We start from the raw sequence: 26,864 nt of genomic DNA, 5'->3' as shown, positions 1-26,864 counted from the left end.
GCTCAAGTTCATCTATTTCAAGGAGTAAAATTAAAAAGGAAAAAGCCTAGCAGTGGTACATGCCTATAATACCAATTACTAAGGAGGCTAAGGCAGAAGGACCTCATGTTCAAGGTCAGCCTCGAGATATAGCAAGAGTACCTCAAAATTTTAAAAATAAATAAATAAATATAAAGAACTGAGGATGTAGTTCAGTGGTAGAGTCCCCCTGGGTTCAATCCCCAATACCACAGGGGGAGGGGTGGGAGCGGGGAAGGAATCATGAAACCTCACCGATATTTTTTAGGTTAAATTATTGATTACCCATGATCCACAAATAGCCTTCTTTTCTGCCCTTTTCCCAAAAACATAGTATGCGAGTTATTAAAGTATTTTCACCCTATAATGGTACTGTCGAAACTCTCAAATAAATGATAGGAATTAGACAAAAGCTGCTGAGAGTCAGAAGGTAGACCTGAGTGGCAACCATCCGAACATTACAGAATTTAAAAAGTAGACACTCTGCAAACTCCCATTTTCAGCAGGAGAGACTATGAAATAGTAATTACCTATATTTTCTATTGAAAGGGAATAAAACTCAACTTGACAACTGCGTTTTAAAGCACTCAAAAGGAGAAGCAAGGTACAAATTTTCTGTGAAAATCACAGACCCTCATTAGTCATTTAATGACAAGTGAAAGGAAAATGGGAAGACAGAGACCACCCACCTCATCTTGGTATCTTGCTGCATTCAGTTCAATAAAATCTTCACTGTAGTTCACTGAGAAGTTGAGGGCATTCACCAGATGGGCAGCCACATGCACACCTACAGAACACACCAGGTGCATGTCAACGAGATTTTCAGACACACCCTGTGTGGCAAGAAGTCAGTTCCTCCCACAATGTAATATAGGGGCAAAGTTTAAGAGCTATATGGGCAATGGACTATTACATTGAAAAGTAAAGCTTTTAAAATATTTCAAAACTCTTGAATATTGAGACTTTATCTAATTTTCAAAAGTTAGAATGAAATAGCCATGGTAATTCAGATTTGAAAAAAAAGATACATACTCAACCGTTGACCCCACCACACACACATACATATTTAAAAAAATGCAAGTCTAATAACATTGACATTTACTGTTTTTCTTAAGGGGCTCCTGGGTATTTTAGGTATTCTACATCCTTCATCTCTCCCATGGTTCCAAACCTCTCTATATCTTATACACCTCATTGTCATACAACGTAAAATAGAGGCCAACTGAAAGGCTTTTGGCCAACTGAAAATTTTCACAATCCATAGATAATGTCCTAATCCCAAAAACAGAATGTTGGGAACCACTTCGGAAACAAAAACTCTGGAAAATAATGATCACCATTTGATAAATGACCTACCTATAATTGCACAGTAAAGAGTGTGTAGCTGACTCAGAGCTCATACAAAAGATAAAGCATTAGGAAATTACTACAGATTTCAAGACAAACTCATTTTAACATAACCAGGGGAGAAAAAAAAAATATCTTAAGGAGATAGATCAAGGAAGGAGCAAATCACCCATATTCTCCTCCATTCCCAACCTTTTCCTGTGGGTGAAATAAGTTATGAAATGGGTAAACAATATTATAATGTATTGGAAGGAACAACAGTTAACTAAAAATCCTGTGATCTTGACCACATTGCTTGTCTACCAGCTCCTCAGTTTACATTTCTCTATAAAATGATAGTGACAGAAGTGAAAGACTTGAGATAAGTGCTCTACAACTGCTTAATAAGCCATTATAGTTTCCAACAATGTATGGAATGTAGTCATTCAAAAGAAGACATAGTGGGGAAAGCAGAGAACTCTATGATCCCCGGCAAGCCAGAATAAAAATACAGAGAGACTAGGAGCAATAGATTACAAAAACTAATGAAAGTGAGAGGGGACTGAATGCTAAATAAACTCAAAGTTGACTTAAAGGACTTATAAGATAGGTAATCAAATTAGAAGTGGGGAAAAGGTCACATTAAAAGTCGACAAATGAATACTTATTAGAAAGTTAATCAGGAGAGTGTGGTTTCAGTAAAAGAACAGACAGAACAATTGAACAGAATAAAAAGGCCAGAAATAGACTGTGAATAAAGTCAACTGTTCTTTGACAAAGAAGCAAAGGCAATGGAATGGAGGGGGAAAAATAGAATTTTCAACAAATGGTTCTGGAACAGTTGAAAATTGACATTTAAAAAAAAATGAGTCTAGACATATACCTCACATATTTCATTAAAATTAACTCAAAATGGATCACAGAACTAAATGTAAAATTTCAAACTATAATACCCCAAAAGCCAACATGAGGAAATATGTAAATTACCTCGGGTTTGATGATGACTTTTTATTTATTATAATCAATCATTATCATTTTATAATCAATCATTATCATTTTAATTGTACTTGTTTATGCGGTACAGTGTGATAATTCATTACACGTATACAATGGGTGATGTTTTAATCAAGGTAATTATCATGTCCATGTCCTTGAACATTTTTAAAAATTTTTGGTTAACACATAATATTTGTGCACATATAAGAAGAAGTACAGTGTGACATTTCAAAAGGGTATACAATATTTATTTCCATTAGCTAATAATGTTGAGGATTTTTTCAAACTTATTAATCATTCTTCTTTTGAGGAGTATCTATTCATATAATTTACCCATTTTGAATTAGATTATTTGTATTGGGTTGTTGAGTTTTAAAATTTTTTATATATTCTGAATATTAATCTTTCATTGGATGAATAGTTTCTAAAACTCTTTCTCATTCTGTAGATTGTTTCTTCACTCTGTTGACTATTTCCTTTGCTCCTCAGAAACTTCTTAATTTAACATAATCCTGCTTGTCTGGTTTTTGCTTTGAATGCCTATAATTTGGGTGTCTTATAAAACAGAGGTATGCCTATTCCAATGTCTTGAAATGTTTCCTTGTTTTCTCTAGTGATTGCATAGTTTCAGGTCTTATATTTAGATCTTTGAACTATTTTGAGTTAATTTTGTATGTGTGTGAAAGATAGGGGTCAACTTTCAGTATTATACAGGTGAATATTTAGTTTTCCCAGCACCATTAATTGAAGAGTCTTTCTTTTTCTCCAACATATGCTTTTAACACTTTTGTTGGAAATTTGTTGCCTGTATACTCATGGGGTTATTCCTGGGCTCTGTTCCATTAGTCTGTGTGTCTGCCTTTTGCCAATACTATGCTGTTTTGGTTACCATAGCTTTGTAGTGTATTTTGAAGATGGATAGTGTGATGTCCTCTGCTTTGTTCTTTTTGCTCAAGATTGTTTTAGCTATTCTGAATTCTTTTGTGCTTCCATGTACTTTTTTAGGATCGTATTTTCTATTTATATAAAGAAAGACTCGAGATATAAAGAATGTCATTGGTATTTTAGCGGGAATTGTATTGAAACTATAATTTGGTGATGACCTTTGCATATAGCACCAAAGGCATGATTCATGAAAAAAAAAAAAAAAGGATTGATAAGCTGGACTTCATTAAGTACAAGTCACGAGACTGGGAGAAAATATTTGCAAAAGTCATATCTGATGAAGGATTTTTATCCAAAATAAACAAAAAACACTTAAAACTCAACAATAATAAAATATAAAATGTGATTACAAAAGAGTCAATAAAGAGGACATATAGATGACAAATAAGCATACCTGCCATGTACGATGCTCCACATCATATATCTTCAGGGAAACATAATTAAAACAACAAAATACCACTTTATAACTGTTAGCATGGCCAAAAACCATAACACTGACAACTCCAAATCCTGGTGCAGATGTGGATAAATAGGAATTATCAAGGTAATTATCATGCCTCACACTCACTGATAGTGAAAATTCAAAATGGTATAGTCATTTTTGAAGACAGTTTGTAATCCTGCCATACATACTCTTTCCATACATTAGAACATTTTCATGTTTTCCCAAGCAAGTTTAAAACTATGTTCACATGAAAACCCAAACACAGATGTTTGCAGTAGATTTATTCATAATTGCTATAAGTTGAAAGCAACTGAAGATATCCTTAAAGGTGAAGGGATAAATTAATTGAGGTATATCCAGACCAGGGAATATTATTCAAAGCTAAAAAGACATGAGCAGCCAAGTCATAAAAACATGTGGAAGGAACTTAAATTCATATTACTAAATGAACAAAGCCAATCTGAAAAGGCTCTATTCTATATGATTCCAACTGTATGACCTTCTGAAGAGGTAAATCTATAAAAACTACAAAAAGATCAGTGGATGCCAGGGATTAGACAAAAGTGAATGATGAACTGTAGAGCTCAGCGGAAACACAGGACAGTGATAAATACTCTGCATGATACTAGCAGTGGATATGTGTTAATATACACTTGTCCAGACCCACAGATTGCACAATACTAAGAGTGAACCCTTGACAGTAGAATGAATCAGACATAACTTTCCTATGTTCATATATGAATACATGATCAGTGTAACTCCACATCATGTACAACCACAAAAATGGGAAGGTATACTCCATGTATGTATGATATGTCAAAATACATTCTACTGCCATGTATAACTAAAAGAACAAATTAAAATTTGTTTTAAAAAGAGTGAGCCCTAACATTAGCTATGGACTTTGAGTAATAAATACGTGCACATGTAGACTCAATTGTAACAAACTGATTATACCATTCTGTTGGCAGATGTTGATAATGAGGGAGGCTATGTATGAAAAGGTGGTAGGCAAAGAGAGTATATGGAAAAATCTCTTCTCAGTTTTGTTATGAACTTACTATATTTGCTCTAAAAAATGATTTTTAATTTTTTTTAATAAAAGAAATAAGCAAACTGTAACAAGCAAGTTTAAAAGAATAAAACAAAGATTGTAGTATAATTTGACTATGACAGGCATAAAACTTTATAAACAACTCAGTATTCTATAGCCTCATAAGTACTGAAATCTAGTTAAAAAAACAACTCTCATTTTAAATTAACTACATATTAATTTATATGTTAAATACATACTTATGTCGCAAAAATACAATAGCGCCCTTGAAGAATTGTCATTCTGAATTCCCCTGGGGAGAAAACTGTCCTACATAACAAACATGTAAGAGACAATTGATATACACTTTCCTTAAAAGGCTTTTAAGTCAAAAGAAACCTCTGCTTCTCATTTTAGGCAGCTGGGAAGAAGTTGTGCTAAGAACTTTATGTGAATATTTTCATTTAACTCTCACGGCAAAATAGTGACGTAGGCAGAATCATTCTTATTTTACAGATAAGAAAACTCAGGTTAGCCAGGTGTGGTGGCACATGCCTATAATTCCAGCAGCTGGGGAAGTTGAGGCAGGAGGATCACAAGCTCAAAGCCAACCTCAGCAATTTAGCAAGGTCCTAAGAAATTCATCAAGACCCTGTCTCTAAATAAAATATTTAAAGTGGACTGGAATAGACCGAGAAGGGGAATAGCTGGGTCAAATGGTGGCTCCATTCCCAGCTTTCCAAGAAATCTCCATACTTCTTTCCAAATTGGCTGCACCAATTTGCAGTCCCACCAGCAATGTACAAGTGTACCCTTTTCCCCACATCCTCGCCAGCACTTGTTGTTGTTTGACTTCATGATGGCTGCCAATCTAACTGGAGTGAGATGGTATCTTAGGGTGGTTTTGATTTGCATTTCTCTGACTGCTAGAGATGGTAAGCATTTTTTCATGTACTTGTTGATTGATTGTATGTCCTCCTCTGAGAAGTGTCTGTTCAGGTCCTTGGCCCATTTGTTGATTGGGTTGTTTGTTCTCTTATTGTCTAATTTTTTGAGTTCTTTGTATACTCTGGATATTAGGGCTCTATCTGAAGTGTGAGGAGTAAAGATTTGTTCCCAGGATGTAGGCTCTCTATTTACCTCTCTTATTGTATCTTTTGCTGAGAAAAAACTTTTTAGTTTGAGTAAGTCCCATTTGTTGATTCTAGTTATTAACTTTTGTGCTATGGGTGTCCTATTGAGGAATTTGGAGCCCGACCCCACAGTATGTAGATCGTAGCCAACTTTTTCTTCTATCAGACGGCGTGTCTCTGATTTGATATCAAGCTCCTTGATCCATTTTGAATTAACTTTTGTGCATGGCGAGAGAAAGGGATTCAGTTTCATTTTGTTGCATATGGATTTCCAGTTTTCCCAGCACCATTTGTTGAAGATGCTAATCCTTCCTCCATTGCATGCTTTTAGCCCCTTTATCAAATATAAGGTAGTTGTAGTTTTGTGGATTGGTTTCTGTGTCCTCTATTCTGTACCATTGGTCCACCCGCCTGTTTTGGTACCAGTACCATGCTGTTTTTGTTACTATTGCTCGGTCTATTCCCTAAAGACCTAAAAAGAGCATGCTACAGGGACACTGCTACATCGATGTTCATAGCAGCACAATTCACAATAGCTAGACTGTGGAACCAACCTAGATGCCCTTCAATGGATGAATGGATAAAAAAAATGTGGCATTTATACACAATGGAGTATTACTCTGCATTAAAAAATGACAAAATCATAGAATTTACAGGGAAATGGATGGCATTAGAGCAGATTATGCTAAGTGAAGCTAGCCAATCCCTAAAAAACAAATCCCAAATGTTTTATTTGATATAAGGAGAGTAACTAAGAACACAGTAGGGTCGAAGAGCATGAGAAGAAGATTAACATTAAACAGGGATGAGAGGTGGGAGGGAAAGGGAGAGAGAAGGGAAAATGCATGGAAATGGAAGGAGACCCTCAGAGTTATACAAAAGTACATACAAGAGGAAGTGAGGGGAAGGGGAAAAATAATATAAGGGGGACAAACGAATGTCAGTAGAGGGAGCAGAGAGAGAAGAGGGGAGGGGAGGGGAGGGGAGGGGGGATAGTAGAGGATAGGAAAGGCAGCAGAATACAACAGACACTAGTATGGCAATATGTAAATCAATGGATGTGTAACTGATGTGATTCTGCAATCTGTATATGGGGTAAAAATGGGAGCTCATAACCCACTTGAATCAAATTGTGAAATATGATATATCAAGTACTATGTAATGTTTTGAACAGCCAACAATAAAAAATTAAAAAAATAATAAATAAATAAAGTGGACTGGAGATGTAGCTCAGTGGTAAAGTGCCCCTGGGTTCAATCCCTAGTACCAAAAAATAAAAAGTAACATCCAAAGTAGACCACTAAGGAGTGGAAAAATGTGAACCCTCTAGGACACAAGGTCATCCAGTAGTCCTCTACAATATCTTGATCTCCAGGTTGTTCTCCAATCCACCCAGGATATTTGGACATAATTATAGTTTAGAACAAATCAAGTAATAAATATGCCACAGGTTTCTAATCCTCCTCCATTCCTAATCTTTCATGCTCCTGCCTCTGACCCATCCCACTCTTATCACAGCCTACATCCTCACCTCATCCTAGACTCCCCGTCTCCCTCTAGTCTAAGCTGCACCAGAGTTCTAAATCCATCCCTGAAATGCTTTCCCCATCTCTCACCTCCAGAAGTGGGGACTAATGATGGGAGGATGTCCTGGGATAAAACAGTGAATATGCCTGTTTCAAAAATGCTTGGTAATTTTTTAAAAGCTTGAAGTTTTAATAACTTCTTGGTAATAGCCATTGCAAAACATTCCTGAGTAAAAGTGGCCATACATTAATGTCCAGTTAAATGACTTTAGTATCAACACAGCTATGTCACATCAAATAATAGTCAGATAAAAATGTCAAGTATTATATGACACTGGGATAATCTCTGAAATTGTAAATTGAAATAACCCATCATGCTCTAAGAACTCCACATGTATGGTCTCATTTTACACTTAAAATTGTACAGTCAGTAGTGCAGTTGGTGCTATATTCACAATTTTACTTTTTTTTTCTTTTAGTACTGTGATTGAACCCAGGGTTGCTTAACCACTGAGCCATACACCCATTTCTTTTTTTCTTTCTTTCTTTTTTTTTTTATTTTGAGACAGGGTCTCATTAAGTTGCTCAGGGCCTTATAAAATTGCTGAGGCTAGCCTCCAACTTGCAATTCTCCTGCCCCAGCCTTCTAATCCACTGGGATGATAGGCATGTGCCATCATGCCTAGCCATTTTACTTCTTTAAAAAGCCACAAATTGAGTATAAGAGAGGTGATCTAACACAGTAAGGCAGATGGCAGCTAGGGGTAGAACCTACAGAACATCTCTTCAGGGCACATCACTACATCACTATGTTTATTTCTTTCTGTTTCAAAGATTTGAAATATACCACATGAATCCTCAATAAAAATTTATTTTACAATGACTTTTAAAAATGAAAGGATTCTAATTTTACATATTTAACTTCAAATAGATCAAGATAAAATTCCATAAATTCTGACATCAGTTATTATACCCAAATACTAATATCAAGGACATATTTACAAAATATAGTTTTGGGGGGAATCATTTTCTGTAAATGAATATTTCACATTTTATTTTTCAAGCATTTAAACTCATATCATATCATTCCTTTTAGAGCCTGAAAACTTTTGGTCTGTTTCTTCCAATATTTATAAATGAAATTATCTACTTTCGGGAAACAGTCCCCATCAGCCTGGGATGGGAGGTGGGGACTTTGGGTATCATAATGAAAAAGTCATAAGACACACCCATTTTCTGTAGTTCCCCTGGACAACTCTTTTTAAACTCATGGAAGAGTATAAACTAACATATGTAAGAAAAGCTCATGTTGGTGACAGCAAATAATGTATAGAACAATAAAATGATACATTTAAACACTAGTAAAATGTATATTTCTAAAAAAAAAGTTTAATATCATCTGACTTTCTCACCTGAGAAAATGCAGATAGTAATACCACAGGTTATATGAAATGTTCTGCTTTTATCCAACAATCTTCTTGTTCTCCTGCTTGGTACCTAAATAAAATTTAATATGGTAAATAAGGTACAACAAATAAGATGTACAACCTTTTTCACTTTAACACTACTCATAATATAAAAATTTTGGAAATATAGCAGAAGCCTATGAATAAAAATTAGTGAGATGAATTATGATACACTTAATGAAACATTCAAACAATTAAAAATAATGTGAAAAGATTATGTTATTGATTTCTTAAGAATGAAAGATACTTTTAGGGAATAAAATTATAAAATAGAAACTACATTTTGATTCTATGTTGTTCAAAGTTAAGGGCACTGGATGTTAATGTCTCTAAACTGTCATCAGTAGTTGCTCATGCAGAGTAGGATCAGGAGGAAAGTTCTCTGACTATTTTACATATTTCTGTGATGTTTGAATTTCACAGTATATATGATTTCCTTTGCTAGCCAAAAAATAAGATTATTTTTAAATGAGGCAATCTCATCTAGGGTTTTAAATGCCTGCTTGATCTCATAGAAAAATAAATGTCAAGCATCTTTGAATATCTGTATTTCACACTGTGAAACAATTTTTAAAGACTTATTAAATACTGGGAGACTTCAGTAGGCACTTTTATTTCCTGCCACTTATCTTTTCTTTTTTCATGCCAAGCCAATAGCCAGCCATAGGGATCAAAACCTAGCATTTTACAATGGAAGGCAATCTAGGGAAGGAATTATTTCCACAAAAATTACTGCCTTAAAAATAAAGTTTCCAAATGTAATTACAAGATTGAGAAGTTTTACCGGATTAAGTTGCACATATGAACTTCACAGATCAAAGCTACCTCAAGTTAAAAATTCATTTGAAATTACTATCTGTCTAGTAGTACCTTACTGTTTTAGTGATGAGTGGATTCACACATATCCACACACACACATACATATGAACATGCACATATACACAATAATAATCAAAGACAAAGAATTTCACTTATATCCTTCATTTTAAAACAGTAAATATTGTAACATAATCTTTTCACATTATTTGATCACACTAATTTGATCTAGATATGTTTTTTAAGCTCCAAATGGGTATGTGTATGTGTGTGTGTGTGTGTGTGTATGTGTGTGTTAAGTAGAGATAAGGTGCCAACACTATCATGTGTTGCTAAAAGGCCACAGGATTCCTACTTGTTCACCTGGATGTAGCTAAGTGAAAATGCAGGACTGTGATGAGGCAAGGTGTGGTACAGAGAGCTCAGAAGTGGGGTGGATTTTAGCTCCTCCTTCACTAGTCATGATCTTGGTCAAGTCACTTCTGCTTTCCAAGCCTCAGGTTCCTCACGTACAAATGGAACTGATTAATCCTGATTGCAGATTCATTGTAAGGATTCACAATGTTGTGTATGAAGTGCTCAGCACAGTGCCTGAAAACACTATTTATAATTTTTCTCTGATCCTCTGCTCTGCCTAGTGTTGTAGGAGAACTCATGGATGATCTTGAGAGTTAACATGGCCCTTACCATCATTTCTGAAGAAATCAATCTAAACAAAAGTCAGACCATGAAAATTAAACAGAATTAAGACGTGACCATAACATTTGATTTTATGTTGAAATCCATAATGAGGATGTTCTTTTTTTCTTACCTTCTGGGATCCTCGAAGATAAGCCAGGAGTGTTCGGCACATAGGTAAAAGGATAAGGCTGCAGTTGAAGTTAAGAACAGATGCTGAAGCTCTGCTGAAACACAATCCTAGCTGAACAAACAAAGCAAGGGTCAAAACATAGTTAAGTACATAAGCAAAAGAACCCTGACCTAGACCCACAAGCTGCAGGTATCTCCCTATTTCCCCTTTGAGGATCACAGTAAATACCTGCTCCTTCTAGAGTCTTCAACAGCCCTCCTTTCACCAGAAAGCCTGTTAGCAAAATTGGTTTCTTTATGTGCGGAATGGCTGTAAAACTTAGTTCTCCTCTCATGTCAGCTAGTGTTGTTATCAAATGAGTACATTCTTCCAGTTTGATTTCTTGTTTTGTCCTCACTGTCTAGGTGTTGAGAGCTCTAGAGAGAGAGAATCTCAGCACCGTTTTCTGCAACTCCACATTCATGTGGCATTGGATCTTTTATTCACTGATAGACCCTCAAGACTTTAAAGAGCTTTCATTTGTATCCTCCCTCTGAAATTCTCTCAGCATAACCCACTTCTTTACACTACATTACCTGCCTGCAAGCTCTTCACCTCACTAACTCTTCATCCCCAGGTTTCTAAGTAAGCTCTACTTACTCCAGACCTGAAAGCAGGAGAGTTGCCTCTATTATATACACTCTCACTGCTTTCTGTCCTTACTTTATTATAATGTCTGTTTAATACTCTTTCAATCTTCTCTTTTTAAGATTCATTTTATTTTTATTTACTGTATATATATATATATATATATATATATATATATATATATATATATATATATATATATGGTAGGATGTGATCTTTTAACATGTAGATACATTGTAGAATGATCAAATCAGGCCAATAAATATGTATCACCTCAAATAAATACTTATCATACCCTTGTAGTAAGACCATTTAAAATCCACTTTTTGCTATTTTGAAACTTGCTACAAATTATTATTAGTCACCATTGTGCAATACATCATCAGAACCTATTCCTCCTGTCTGAAACTTTGCACCCTTCTATCAACATCTCCTCTTTCTGCACCTGCCACCACCCTGCCCGAAGTCTCTGGTAATCATTCTACTCTCTATCTCCAAGAATTCTACTTTTTTAGGCAAGTGCTCTACCACTGAGCACAACCTCAGCCCTCTACTTTTTTAGATTCTAACAATAAGCAATATCATACAGCAGTTCTCTTTCTGTGTCTGGCTTCATTCACTATGCACAATGTCCTCTAGGTTCATTCATGTTGTTTGAGATGTTCAATCTTAAATGAGATGGTACCTTAGAAAACTGCAATTCATATATTTGGGTATGTCTTGGAAGCAGGACATAAGTGTTTTTTGTGCACTATTTCCATTTGGTCAGTTAATTTCTGATTACAAAATAATTTCTAATTACAAAAATAAATGAATATTATAGAATATAATACAGTGGTGTTAGCAAATACACAGTTATATACTATTACTGGCCATGCACAGTTACAGTTTGAACATATTTCATTTATTAACATATCAAACCTTCTCCTATAACTCTGAGAAATAATTAATAGCTTTTTAGGATTACTCTTATATAAAGGGGAATGTGACATTATGATTATAATGTTATAATAGTAATAAGAGTAACATTAAGACCTAACATAAAACAAACAAAAAAAAGATGTTGTGGAGCCAAAATTGAAACCCAGAGGTTCTAGCTAGAGTGTCTATGCCATGAATAACCACTTTAGACTTCCTCTTCAAGTTGGCTTTTTAAAAGACAATGCCCAGAAGGCACATAGTAGGCAATAGATATTTTGTTAAACAACTTGAATTTACATTTGAAGAAAGGAAATGTAGACAACCAGTCTAGATAACATTTCTCTCCTTATATGCTTCTCCATCAACAAGATGATTATTATTCTTGTTTTTTTATCATTAGAAAAATTAGAGATACAAATATTTGAGATTATTAGAGAAGGCCACAGCAATATGTCCATTAGGATTGCCTACACACTGAGGTTTGGAGGGGATTCCTAGCACTCTTATTCTTCTTTACTTCCGTTTAGTATGTGGCATGTTACTTTAAACATTTTATGTTTTGTCCTATTTCTCTAATAAAAGGGTAAGCCCTTCAAGGACAGGAAAAATAGTTCTAAAATGCTTAAGATCACTTTACATTTTATTTCAGTTCTCATGTAATTAATTGATTTTGAATAGATTTTTAATGTAATCCTCAGATCAGCTCTGTAACATAGGCTGAGTACACAGTATTATTGCCATTTCAGAGATAAAGAGCTTTTACTAAATAAAAATAATTATACCCACAAACAAAAAATTCTGAATTTAATGCTTTGGGGTAGTGCCTGGATACCAATATTTCTGAAAGCTTTCCAGATAATTCTAATATGAAACATGGATTAAAAATTATAGTCATAAACTAGTTAGCTAAATTGTATTGCTCATAAATTATAAAACAAAAACAATCATTAAATTATAATGAGTAAACAGAATTTTATATCTACAAATTTACTGACCAAACTGGATTTAAAATTAATTTTCATATTTAGAAACAAAATTATTCTAAATATGCTTAAATTAAAAAGTGACAACAACAAGATCTCATGTGCAGAAAGCTGACACAGTGAGGAAGAACTAACAAGAGGCTTTTCATTTCCTACCCTCTAACACAAAAACAGGCGCTGCACAGGTGCCTTTAATGGACCACAGGACATCTTTTCAAATGTTACAAGATACAAACGATTATACTCATTTCACAACTGAGTTACATAAGGATCTTAGAGGTTGAAACCTTCCCCAAGGTCATACAACTAGTAGAAGATAAACTCTGTACCTTAGACTGGGGGATTATCTTCATCTTGGGTTAAAATCAAGACCAAAAAGACAACAAGAAAAAAAAAAAAAAACAGGCCCAGAAGGTTATGCAAGGAAAACTACTATTAAAGATAGGGAAAGCCTGTTCCTATAGCCCCCTTGGGCCATATACATTATGACTTTGTTGCCAGAGGAGTTCCTTAGTCAAGACAAGGTCTTGAATTTTAACTCCCATCAAGTGCAATTGCTTCACTTCATTCCTTTGGTTTGAAATACTCCTGTAACCCTAGCTAGCACCACTTACTCTTCAGTTGGTATATTCATAAAAATGTTTGTATCTGATTAGACTCAAACTTCTTTGAGCTCCACTGTATGGCCTTGATTCTTACATACTCTCTCACAAGGTCAGTCCTAGAGAGGCAGATGTCCCAAAGGTACCTGAATCCTCTTTATAACTACCTCTCAACTCTAGGATCTAGGAAGGCAGAAATTGGTTTATACTTTTCTACTCCTTATTCATACCATGTTGCAAGTTCCTCAAATGCAACATTCTGGTGTTTACAGCTTTGAATCCTTAACCCTAACACAATGGCTATACCCAATAATATGGATGTGCACTGAATTTTTCAACACATGTATCATGCTTTGATAATCATCTCATTTGGTTACAACACTACACTTGGTTCATATATTTATAATCTTCAGATGATTTTATTCAGGAATCCTCTATGTCTAACAATTACTTTAAAATAGCTCACAGTATCATGGGAAAACATTAGGAAGTGGTCAAAGAAAGTCCCTACTATCATCAGGAAGATGAAGTTTCTCTACTTACATGAATGCAATGCCATAAATGTGTATAAAGGAGAAAATCTCTTTCACAAAAACTAGACACCTCAAAAAATTATTAGTTCCATTATTATTCCCCTCAGAATTTTTATAAAAATTTATCCATCAAAATGGGTACTAAGGCAGACATGGTGGCACGCACTTGTAATCCCAACGGTTGAGGATTTCAAGCTCAAAGCCAGCCTCAGCTACTTAGGGAGACCCTAAGCAACTTAGCAAGACCCTGTCTCAAAATTTTAAAAAATTAAAAATTAAAAAAACTTGTGAATAGTTGTTTTATTTATCAAAAGGGACTTTATAGATGTGATTAAGGTTATGGTTCTTAACCATAAAGAGAGTACTTTAAATTACCCAGGTGGATTCAATCTAATCATGTGAGCATTTAAGAGCTGAGAAATTTTTGCACTGGAGGCAACAGAGAGTGAGCAGTAAGGGATGTCAGAGAAATTCTATAAATAGGACTCACTGGTTGATATGTAGGGGCCCCTGTGTAAGGATAATGAGAAGCCTTGACTGGCAACCAGCAAGAAAAAGAAGACTTCAGTCCTCTGTCTGCAAGGGACTGTATTTTGGTAACACACCAAATAATCTTAGAGGCAGGTATTACCCAGAACCTCACCAAGAACCCAGTTGACATATTCATTTCAGCCTGTGAACTTTGGAGTAGAGAAATCAACTGCTAAGTTTCTGACCTACAGAACTACAAAATAATAAATTTGTATTGTTTTAAACTACCATGTGTATGATAATTTGTAAGAACAGCAAAACAAAACTAAGACACCAAAATGGAGGTCAGCTTTCATCAAATACTTATCAGATATTTCAGGCTGCAAAACCAAAGACGTATTTCAAAAGACAGTATAGAATATATTCTTTAATTTCATAGTAAATTGTTAGAAGTACAAATTTTAGATTCAAACAAGTTTTCTTTTTACTTTTGAGATGTCTAACCATGTCATTTGTTAGATGACTGGCTATAAACAAATTATAAACTTCTCTGAAGAATGGGAGATAAAACTGATATCAATACACAATTCAAAATATAGGTACCATACAGATCACTTTCTCTAAAGATGTAATTAACTTAAATATTAGGAACAAACAATGATTTAAAATCCATTATTTCAGCCTTTTTTTAAAAACTAGCAGTTTTGAAGCCGATAAGCTCATACTCAAAACGAATTATTGAACTAAGATTCTAACTTAAAAGTTACAAAAATAACACTATTCACCTCCCCAAAATGAAAACAAAACAAAGATTAAACAGAAAATTTAAAACCCTTATAAACAAATTAAGATAAATCATAGGAGTCGGCAGTGGCAGGATATACAGTTAATACTAAAAAGCTAAGAGCATTGCTATATGATACCAACAAATATTTTTACAAATTTATTTTTAATATTTCATTTTATATGAACAATAAAATGATAATTTTTCTTTAAATAAGTTTAACAGGGCTGGGGTTGCGGTTCGGCAGTAGAGCACTCACCTAGCACATGCGAGGCCATGGGTTTGATCCTCAGCACCACATATAAATAAATAAGTCAAATAAAGGTAAAAAATTTTTAAAAAAATAAGTTTAACAAAAGAAGTATAAATTCTGTATGTAAAAAATAAACAATGGGCTGGGGATGTGGCTCAAGCGGTATTGCGCTCACCTGGCATGCGTGGGGCGCTGGGTTCGATCCTCAGCACCACATACAAATAAAAAAATAAAGATGTTGTGTCCACCAAAAACTAAAATAAATAAATAAATATTAAAAAAATTCTCTCTCTCTCAAAAAATAAAAATAAAATAAAATAAATAAAGATGTTGTATCTACTGATAACTAAAAGATAAATATTAAAAAAAATTCTCTCTCTTTCTTTAAAAAAATAAATAAAAACTAAAAAAAAAAAAAAAAGAAAAGAAAAGAAGGCCTAAGAATTTGTTGTGATATGCCATGGTTTTGATAGGACAATTTAACATTGTTAAGGAGCCAGTCTCTCAAAAATCAATTTATAAACTTAATACAGCTCCAATCAAAACTGCATCAGGGTATTTTTTTTGTGAAACTTCACAAGCTTATTTTAAAATGTATATGGAAAAGCAAAATTATTAAAACACTAAAAAGAAGGAGGAAAAATTCAGTCTATAAAATGGGAGTTATAAAATCATAGTAGTTTAGTAGTTTAAGATTTTTTTTTGTTGATAGACAAATGACTAGTAGAACAAAACAAAGACCCATAAAAAGAAAAAATATATTGAACTATGGTAGCTAATATAGACATAGGGCAGACACCATCTATAATACTGGAAAAAGAAATGTCTATTCAATTAAGGGGAAAATTGGTTTTGCATATGTAAAAAAAGAGATGACTTTTCTATTTCAAACCACTCCAAAACATTAGTTCCTGAATTGATTAAGGACTTAAATATCAAAAACAAAATTGAAACTTTTAATAAACATATATATAAATCTTTAGCACATTATCATAGATGAGAATTTCTCAATACACAAAATGCTTAAAATCAAGCAAAAAAAAAAGCTAACACATTAAATACACATGTATTTAATTTATGTATGCACATAAATTAAAACTACTTTTTCAAATGACAGAGAAATGAAGAACCCAAACTTCAGAATAATAGTGAATTCTAGTAGAAAACGAGGAAGACAAGACAGTTAGATGATAAAGAAGGATCAAATGCATAGTTGTATAGTACTCATAATGTTTTAATTCTAGGTGCAACCATGTGTTTTCATTATATCATATACAGTGAAGATGATAAGCCTATTTAAATAAAAATCAGACTGGGTTGTGGTGCACACCTGTAATCTTAGCTACTCAGGAGGTCAGTGCAGGAGTATCAGAAATTCAAGGCCAGCTTCAGAAACTTAGTGACATTCTGTCTCAAAATTTAAAATTAGAAAGGACTGGGATGTAGTTCATTGGCAAAGCACCACTGAGTTCAATCCCCAGTGCTAACAAAAAGAGAAAGAACACTAAAACCAAGATTATAACTGGAAAGATGCAAAACTGACACAGCCTCATCCAAATAAAATAAAAATATAACAAATATAACATCATAGAAAATCCAAACACTCTATAAACAAATTAAATCATAGGAGAGTATACTAGAGTAGTAGTCAATATTTTTAAGTGATGTATAGAAACATCAATGAGGTTCATGCCTAAATTAATAAACTATTTTAGGAACTGAGGACTAATAGTAATTAGATTCTGTCATTTAAAATAAGCCAATAAAAGAAATACATATATCACTTAATATCACTTAAAGTGATATGTGTGTGTGTGTGTGTGTGTAAAATCACTTAATTCAATGTCTGTTACATTGCAAGAACTCAAAGAACACTGGGTATTAATAATAGGAACAGTGTATTCTGGGCTATCACTGAATTCTACATTTCAGATCAGCTGTACCTCATAGACATTAAATATATCCATATTGCACCACATATTTTCAAAGAAACATAAGCATTAGGTATTGATACAACTCTTTGGGGGAAATCATTTTAAATCATACTCTTGCTAGATGGTCACTGCTGTTGTCTAGTACTATCTACATTCTTTATACAAATAGTATATCACAGGAAACAAGATGGGATACTATGTGTATATGTATCTTGAAGTAGGCACAAGATGACTCTACAGATACTAAGAATATGAATAAGGCATATACTTTTATTATCTTTCATTTATTTGTGCTCCTTAGAGTCCCAACTGAACACTTGGCAAAATATCAAGTCTTTTACACAGTGTTTATTGTCAACGAATGAAGTATTGTTCCTGAAGAAGAGACAGGATAATAATTAGTGTTTGTCAAGAAAGCAATAATTTTTCATTGAAAGATCCAAAAAACAATAAATTTAGGCTGTTCCTACATTATGAGTTAGAACAACTTAGAATACCATACAGTTTAATATTAGAGAGTCAATGAATAAAAATAATCCTCTCTGGACTATCTAATAAAGATGTTAAATATAACTTTCTCACCTCAATCAGCAAAGTTATAATCATTTAAGAATGATGGGATTCTTTGTTGTTTATCCATGCCTCCAAAGAAATAAAATAATTGATATTTCTTTTAATATAATATATGCAAATGATAAGAAAATTTTGGCTTAAGTAATTTTCAGATAATGATTTTACCTGCAATTTTAATATATCATGACAATAAGTTTATTTAAAATAAATCAGCAAAAAAATCTATCAAAAAGTTGAAAACTTAAGAGGTCCAAATAAATTACAATTCACTTGAGGGTCAATGCTTCAAAGGAAATCTGTACACTTTTATTTTTCTAACTATTTGCTGAATGTGTAGAAGTGTTTAATTGTTGTGTTTGCATTAAATCAAAGAGTAATGTAATTCAAAGTGGCTTTAAGTGCCCCCTTGGAGTTTATTTTGGCATTCTATCTTTTCCTTATGAAGCCAAAAAATTCAAATGGAAATTTTACCAAAGATCAATTTCTTCACATGTTTGTTCCTGAATATTCTTATTACTTTAAACTAGGAATAAAAGTTATGTTTTACCAGATTCTCAGAGTACAAATGTTCTTTCAGATGCGAAGGACAGAGAGAGAAAAAAGGAGATGGAGCCATGTTCAATGACACAATTGTAAGAAAATATTTTATCTGATTTCTACATGGGCAATATTCTAGTAGCTAAGTACACTTTCTCCACTTAGTCACTATGAATCCATAAGCTCCATAAGCACCAACTACCTCAAATTTTCACTAAAACGAAACCACTGCCCCCTGTTATCCACCCCACCCTAGCTGAACCATTTCTTTTACCCTCACCTGCTACTTGTTTTCAGATCTCATCAGTTAGCTGACACTAGATGGCAGTGTTATTTTCACATTTCAAGTCCTGCAGGAAGCCATCTGTGAATTATGTGAGGGTCTTCTCTCAGTATGGTAGCCAGGGTTATGTTTAGGTTAGGCATTGTGAACTATCTGTGGCTCTGCATGGCAAGAGATTGACCAATGCATCTGTTCTTTATATCCACTCTGCTAAGAAGATCCCTCATAGTAACTCTGGACCCTTTGGGAACTGGACAGCCCACTTTTAATCTCTCTTGGAGAACATCCTATGGATGGCCTTTGATGTTTCCCAATATATATAAAGCAGACTCAGGCTCCATTTTGCCATAGTCTAGCAGTTCGATCTGTCTGATAGGCTTGCCTGTTCTGCCTCTACTTTTGAAACTACTTTCTGTGTTCTGTGGTTTTTTTACCTTTCTATTTTTCCTAGCTGTTATTTCTCAACCAGTCCACTCCACCGAGGGGAACTCCATTTCCATCACCTGTATGAGACATGGTCGAGAATGTCCCATTTGTCAATCCTTTATATGGAGTGCATGTTTTATCCCCAAAATTTATTTGTTGAGCCCCCAATCCTCAGTGTAAAAGACTTTGGGGATAGAGCCTCTGGGATATAATTAGCTTTAGATTAGGTGACAGGGATAGTACCCCCATGCTAGGATTAGTGCCCTTTTGAGAAGAGGAACTAACTAGAGCTTGTTCTCTCTCCATCTCTCTCTCTTCCTATCATCATCTTGATGTTAAGGTACAGCAGGAAGGTAGCCATCAACAAACTAGGAAGGGGGCCTTCTCCAAATGTGGACCGATTGGCAGCTTGATCTTGGATTTCCTAGCCTCAAGAACTGTAAGAAACAAATGTTTGTTGATTAAGCCAACAACTCTCTGACATTTTGTTGCAGAAGCTCAAATTAAAACAGTGCTATAAAATTTATAAGAAGTCACACCATTTGAAGGAAATTATAAAAGAATATAACATTTAGAGATTACAAATATATGGTTATTGTCCTAAAATCTCAAACATGTATCTTCTTATCTTAAATGCTATTCGTAAGATCCTTCTTAACAGCTATGAATCATGAGCTAATTAACTGATACTTTAACAGTCTAAAATATAAGTAGTATAAAAAGTAACTTAGAGTCTTAGGGCCACTCTATCATATCCTTTCTCTAACCTCTTTTCTGTAGTTCTACAGTAAAAGTTATCTCTTTTCTTCCACTTACATTATTTATTCAACATGTATTTATTGTGATGTGCACAGATTGCAGGATACCTGGAGTGAACTAAAAATAGAAAATGCCCTTTCCCTTAGTATTCCGATATTTTAGTAGGAAAAATAGATATTAATCAAATGGCTACATATGCGAATGTGAATTGTAGCAGTGATAAATGCAGTGATAGATTTCTTGTACCAGGAAATGAGGTCCGAATGGGAAATCAGTAAGTCTTCCCTAATGAAGTGAAAAAAATAAACTGAGTCTTGGAGAGGGAGAGTCAAAGCAACCTAAGAATGAGAAGACAATGCACATAGGAGAAAACACTATGATAAATGAAATGTAGCAAATGGGAATGTGTCCATAAAAAATTTAAAGTAGGCCAATATGGTGGGGGTATAGTGGAGGGGGAGGCTACAGGAAGCTGGAGAAGCAGGTGGGAGCACTTGCTGGATTTTGCAGGCTGTGGTAAGAATGTGTCTTTAGGCTTAAATCAAAGCACAGTACCTTACTATGCTTGAGATACTGTAGCAACCATACATTGGGTGGCTTATAACAACTAACATTTATTTCCTACAATTTTGAAGGCTTGAAATTACAGATTCAAGGCAGATTCAGTCTAGTGAGGACCACCTCCTCATAGGTAATACTTTCTCACTCCTCGTATGATGGCTAGCTAGCTCTCTGAAGCCTCCTTAACAAGAGTGCTAGTCCTAACCATGGAAGGCTCTAACCTAGTTAGTTCCCTAATCACCAGCTCACCACAAAGGCCCACCTCCTAATACTATCACCTTGGGGTTAGGTCTTCAATATATGAATTTGGAGAGCACAAACTTTCAGAGCAGAGCACAGTCACTATATTTAAACAGAAAATGGTACTTAAGAGATTATTATTTAATAATGATTACTCTCAATGAAGTGTGGAGAACAGATTGGAAGGGAGCAATTTTTGGCAATTATGTTACTTTATGCAGTTAATAATCACAGAAATAAAACTTTGTTAAATACAAGAATAACTTTTAAAGCTAATTATATTTGAATCTTACATACAGAAGATATTCAGTTTTGACCAAATATTTCACTTACTAGTACATTTATTTTATCAAATACTTTATTAAAAACATATTATTTTTAATTTGGAAAAGGGCCTCACCCACTCTATCTCCTACCCAGCATCTAAATCTCTTCTCTGATAGCCTCCAACCATAGGTAACCTCTGATTGAATTCTTCCAGAGACAGCTGGCTGTCCCACTTAAAAACTTCCATTGTATTTTCTGACACTGAGATAGAATTTCTGTCTCTGTAATTTCACCACAGAACTCCTTTGAATAGTATTTTTTCTAAAACAGACATTTAAAAAATGAACATAAAAGGGGTATGGTTTCCTAGCCCAGTCTTGTTTTCTTCGTGAATATAATTAGTTGCCACTACAGCTATTGTTGTAATTTTAAGAAGCTCTCATCATCTTGATGACACTTCCCAATGCACAGTCTTGACACAGATTGATCATACATAGTGGTACTGAAGAGCATTATCTCTCTAGGATGCCATTTGGCAATACTAAGATTGTTATGTTACATAGCAATTATGTAACACAATGGCTCTTCCTGAGTTTACAATGTATTTATTTCCTTTATTTGACTTGCTATCAATAAATGATCCTTCTTTCCTATACTAGAAAGAAAAGTTGTGGTGGGAGACAGCAAGTATATAATTTATTGGCTTCAGTCCATTAAATTATATTGGATGTGAATCCTATTCCAACTTTTTCCCCTCTCAACTTTGTCTCAGCTAAATAAAAATTTTACATTCATGTTTTCCACATCTTCAAACAAGTTCTTGACAAAGCTATTAAAATGTAACAACTCCCATGAAATAGCTGACTGTAGTGAGGACTTGCAAACTAACTTTCTGGTAAATTAATTTTCAAGAAAACATTTTGCTGTCACCTGGGAATTTGCTTAACAATTTAAGGGAATATAATATGACATGTGACATGCAAATACCTATAGAAACTATTCTATAGAGGGATTTGAAAACACCAGAAAGGTATTAATAGTAGACTTAAATAATTGGTCATTTTTCTAGGTTCCTCTTGGGGAATCATCAATAAGCCATTTCCAGAAAAAAACAGAAAAGTAAAAATAACCCAACAGGTTTATAAAATATTTTTGTATTGTGATTTGGTATTTGTGTTTGTCCAAAAATAAGCAAATTTGAGCTCTTTAAGGTCAATTTTACTGACTTCTCTCCCAAAGAGGTATTTTTGATCAAATAAAGTGCAGCCTATACAATACCTAATTCTTACACATTTTAGAGCCATAGAACTCTCTCACACAGTCTAACAAGCTATCAGACCATACTCCTGTGTGCCTTTACTTACACCAGCAGTTTATAAAGAAGCAAGGATAGGAACCCAGGTCCACTCGCCACAGTGTCATTTCCCTACCCACACATCAATCCAAGAAAGAAAGGTGAGTCAAGCGCCTCTTCTTTGCAAAACACAATACTTTTATTATTTTTTTTCTTTTTTAGTATTAGATGAACACAATATCTTTATTTTGTTTGTTTATTTTTATGTGGTGCTGAGGATCGAACCCAGTGCCTCACAAGTGTGAGGCAAGTGCTCTGCCACTGAGCTACAACCCCAACCCCATAATACTTTCTTACTCTTACAGTTGCTTATATTTTCCCCCCAGAAAATATATTTTCCTGTAATTTTATGCATATCTTCACAAGGGCTTCCCAAATCTGACTACAGATAGAAAATTTAAAACAAGCATATCTTTGCCACACTTTCTGAAATTCTGACTTCTTAGGTCTGAGGTACGGGTCAGGCTTCGTAGTCACTGTTTTAGAATAATTTGATGGCAGACAAAAGTAAGTGTGAACTAAGCCCCTCCACTAGCTGTGTGGCCTTAGGTAATTCTCTTTCCCTATCTCAGTCTCATTTTCCTTACCTGAAAAATATAACAACAACAATAACAAATTCATACCAAAGTGTTGTATAAACATCAAGTGAGCAAATATAGAATTCAGTGCAGTGCCTAAATGTAGTTAGAAGTCAACAGATGTTATTATCATCATTCTATTTCCCAACCCTCTAAAAACCTGATCTAGTTTCAGAATGTAAATGCTGTTATGACATAGTTTGTTGCAGATCACTCTTGCCATGCTGTCTTTCCATCTTTAGCTCTGAAAGGTGGCATTGAAATTAAAGGTGTGAAAGCTGAACTTTCATTTCATTCATCTGCCTCTAAAGAATTAAAAAAAAAAAAGTTCTAGACTTTTAGTAATTATAATATGGATGAACAAATAAGCCTAAGAGATGATCCTTCAGTATCCTTAGTTCAAAAAAAGAGAATATTTAACATGACTACCCAAGAAATCTGGCTCAGATCTAGGATCAGCACTCAAGACCTACTCTTTCCATCTTATTGCTCAAAGATAGCAAACATTCCCCTACTCTCCTCCACTCCTGCTGTCATTCTGGCAATCAAGATTTGCTCAGGAAATGAGCAGTGCTCAGTTTGAAGAAAAATCCCATAGGCACCCTAGCTCATTGATGAGACTACATATATCATCTAGTCCAGTAATTTTTTTTTTCTGTCCCATCTCATATTCCATGGGTTTAAACAAATCAAATTGATTTTATCATACTGTCAGGCCACTTGGCTATACTTTTATGTCATGTGGCTCAGTTCAGTTTGAGATTAACTGAACCCCATTTCCTGCCCTCACTTACACCTCAAATTTTCCCTCTTCTTCACATATGCTAACAGATGTGAGCATCTCTCTCAGTAATTTGTTTTCACCTTTTACCATATCTCTCGTAGGACACCTAACTCTTTATATTGTAATTGTTTACCTGTTTACCTCCTGTCTCCCCTAAAAAATTACCAAGTGGCAATACAGACAAATGGCAAAGCCCAAACTGCCTATTTTTGAGGACTTTAAAGTGCATGATCACTAATAAGGAAATTTATATCCAAAAGTACTCTTGATAAAATATGTTCTGAGTAAAAAAAGTCAAAGAAAATTAGTCATGAGACAAATATATGAACAGAAATAGACAACCACAAAAAGAAGATTATACAATTTTCCAAGGCAATGGTAGGAATTTTTAATATGTTTAACATAATCAAAATTATATATGGCAGAAAATCAGAACAATTTTTTCATATATCTATAAAGCCTGTCATTCTAATTTGAATGTTTGCTTTTCATCATTAATAAATTATAATAGGGCTATGAATTTGACTATTCCATGGGAACAATTATATTTAAGAATAAAACATGAGTACTTGGGATGTAATTTAGTGGTATGGCATGTGCTTAACATTTGTTATGCCATAGTTCAATCCCCAGCATCACAACAATAAATAAATAAATAAATAAAAATACAAAATTACATTTTGGCAAAGAACTTACTTTAAAAGCCAATAATGTATTTTGATAAAGCTTCATATAGAAGCAATAGTGATAATCATGCCATAAGCAAGCAGAAAATAATTAATGACAAAAGTAATCATTTCCTAGTGAAAAAAAAAAATTAACTACTCTTGTAGTGCTCTTGGAGTAAAACCTAAAGTTGGTGACTTTCTGTTCTTTCCATAATAAAGTGTAATTCATTACAAATGATTCTAACTGATGTCTGTCCAATGGCTGCCCTAGAGACTTTTAACTATGATATAATTTTTGACTTGAGTTGACCTGTCTTCTCATCTATGAATTACTTCTTTAAAACAAACAAACAAAACCTCTCTATATCCAGATGAATTTAACAGTTGTAAATAAAAAGCTAGTGGAATTTTTCCCCCATAAAACTAAGTGAACAACAAAAGTAGAGAGTCCATCCTGAATACATATCCAGATTTCCTAATACTTAGCTCAAAATTTCCTGTTTTATGCCTCCATTCTGCTATACTTTCTAAAAATGGCATTCCTTCCATTTTCAACAGGAATGTGGCTTTTACTTACAAAAGTCTACTGGAAGTCAGAAAGATATATAGTTATTACAGACAGAAAAGAAAACCATATCGTAACACAATATTTCTGTCCCAGTATTGTCTGTGTTGTCTTTCCTATGCCAAATGCTCAGATGGCAAGATATTCACTTCTAGACTATGTGTTTCTCTGGCAAAGTTAAAGTTCAACATCAACAGAATTAAGAATTGCATGTGAACATGTCCATGACCTTCTAAAGGCAATACTGTCTGGCAAACAGGTCATTAGATGAAAAGCTATGAAATTTCTATCACAGCTAACACCTGTGGCTTCTACCAAGGTCCTTGGATTCCAATAATAAATATTACCTTTGCTTTCCCTCACAGAATTGTGGTAAAGGATAAAGATTTATCAAATGCAAATGGTCTGACCTCTTTGGTTGACAAATATTATTGAAATGGATTTTTTTTTAATTCAGCACTTAAATGCTGTTTCATTTTGTTGTTGTTGTTTGAAGAAAAATAAAACTGTATTTTATTAAAAATGGCAATCTAAGAAGAATCTGCAAACTGAGTAACCAAATACAAAAGTTTGCTGGATATAAGATTGATATTTAAAAACCAATAGCAGGGCTGTGGCTATAGCTCAGTGGTAGATCACTTGCCTCACATGTGTGAGGAACTAGGTTCAATCCTCAGCACCACATAAAAATAAGTGAATAAATAAAGATATTATATCCATCTACAACTAAAAAAAGTCTTTTAAAATTAGCATTTTATTCACCAGTCAAAAAATATAATTTTAAAAGAAGACAACCTTTATACGAGCATCAAAAACTATATTGGACTGAGAGATGAAGCTATTAAAATCATAAAATATTTTAAGGAAACATTATTATTGAATATGACATAAAGTAACACCCTTTATACATGTTGGTATTTATGACCACACCTTAGCTTTTCCCCCTTTTTAAGACACAACAAAGCTCAAGGCACGGTGGCACAGGCCTATAATCCCAGCATCTCAAGAGGCTGAGGGAAGAGGATCTCAAGTCCAAAGCCAACTTGGTGAGGCCCTAAACAATTTAGCAAGATCCTGTGTCAAAATGAAAACTAAAAAAGGGCTAAGGATGTGGCTCAGTGGGAACCCATGGTTCAGCGTCCCTGAGTTCATTCCCTGGTACCAAAAGGATTACACACACACACACACACACACACACACACAAACACCCACAACAAAGCCTCAAGAGTTAAAAAGCATTTGATTTTAATCACTTTTATACTTTCCTCCTTCAACAGAAATTATCTGTGCAGTGGAAAAGTCAGGGAGGAGTAAATTTATTTTACAGAGCATGGTTGACTTGAAATCGAACACAGGCCTCATTTCTCCCACATCATGGGTCCAGCACATCTGATCACAATTACTGAGTATTTAGTCACCTCTCAGCTATTCTTCATCAGAAACAGTCATTCCAAAACCTTGCTTCATTCTTCATCTTTAAACCATTTTTAATTTAACGTTAATTTAACATTTATCCTAAAACTGGAAGCCCAAACAGATACACATACTGGTAGCCTAAGCATACAGAAAATTTTCAGAGTAAACAATGCACCTAGTAATGATATCCCATAATCTGGTCAGAATTTTTATCAAACTATTCATAGTGA

At 34.2% G+C, this 26,864-nt stretch overlaps 1 protein-coding gene across 6 annotated transcripts in view; it reads right to left on the bottom strand.

The window, feature by feature from the left end:
* The window catches only part of Nox4 (NADPH oxidase 4), a 174,260-nt gene that overhangs the window by 131,997 nt on the left and 15,399 nt on the right, over positions 1-26,864 (bottom strand). For 3 of the 6 annotated variants that reach the window (XM_046439393.2, XM_046439394.2, XM_058577350.1), the window contains 3 exons: positions 10,516-10,626; positions 8,835-8,919; positions 708-805 (listed from right to left, as the gene is read on the bottom strand). In XM_046439393.2, the coding sequence (XP_046295349.1) occupies positions 708-805; positions 8,835-8,919; positions 10,516-10,626 (294 nt within the window). Of the gene's footprint in view, positions 1-707; positions 806-3,679; positions 3,710-8,834; positions 8,920-10,515; positions 10,627-26,864 lie in introns of those variants that run through there. The other 3 variants (XM_046439395.2, XM_058577349.1, XM_058577351.1) reach the window with 2 other exon arrangements.

The sequence above is a fragment of the Marmota monax genome, unplaced genomic scaffold (genome assembly GCF_021218885.2).
Source record: "Marmota monax isolate L192 unplaced genomic scaffold, Marmota_monax_Labrador192_F-V1.1 WCK01_AAM20220418_F8-fsc00096, whole genome shotgun sequence".
NCBI classification, from domain to species: domain Eukaryota; kingdom Metazoa; phylum Chordata; class Mammalia; order Rodentia; family Sciuridae; genus Marmota; species Marmota monax.
Note: the sequence above shows the minus strand (reverse complement) of the source record. Positions and strands in the feature narration are given on the sequence as shown.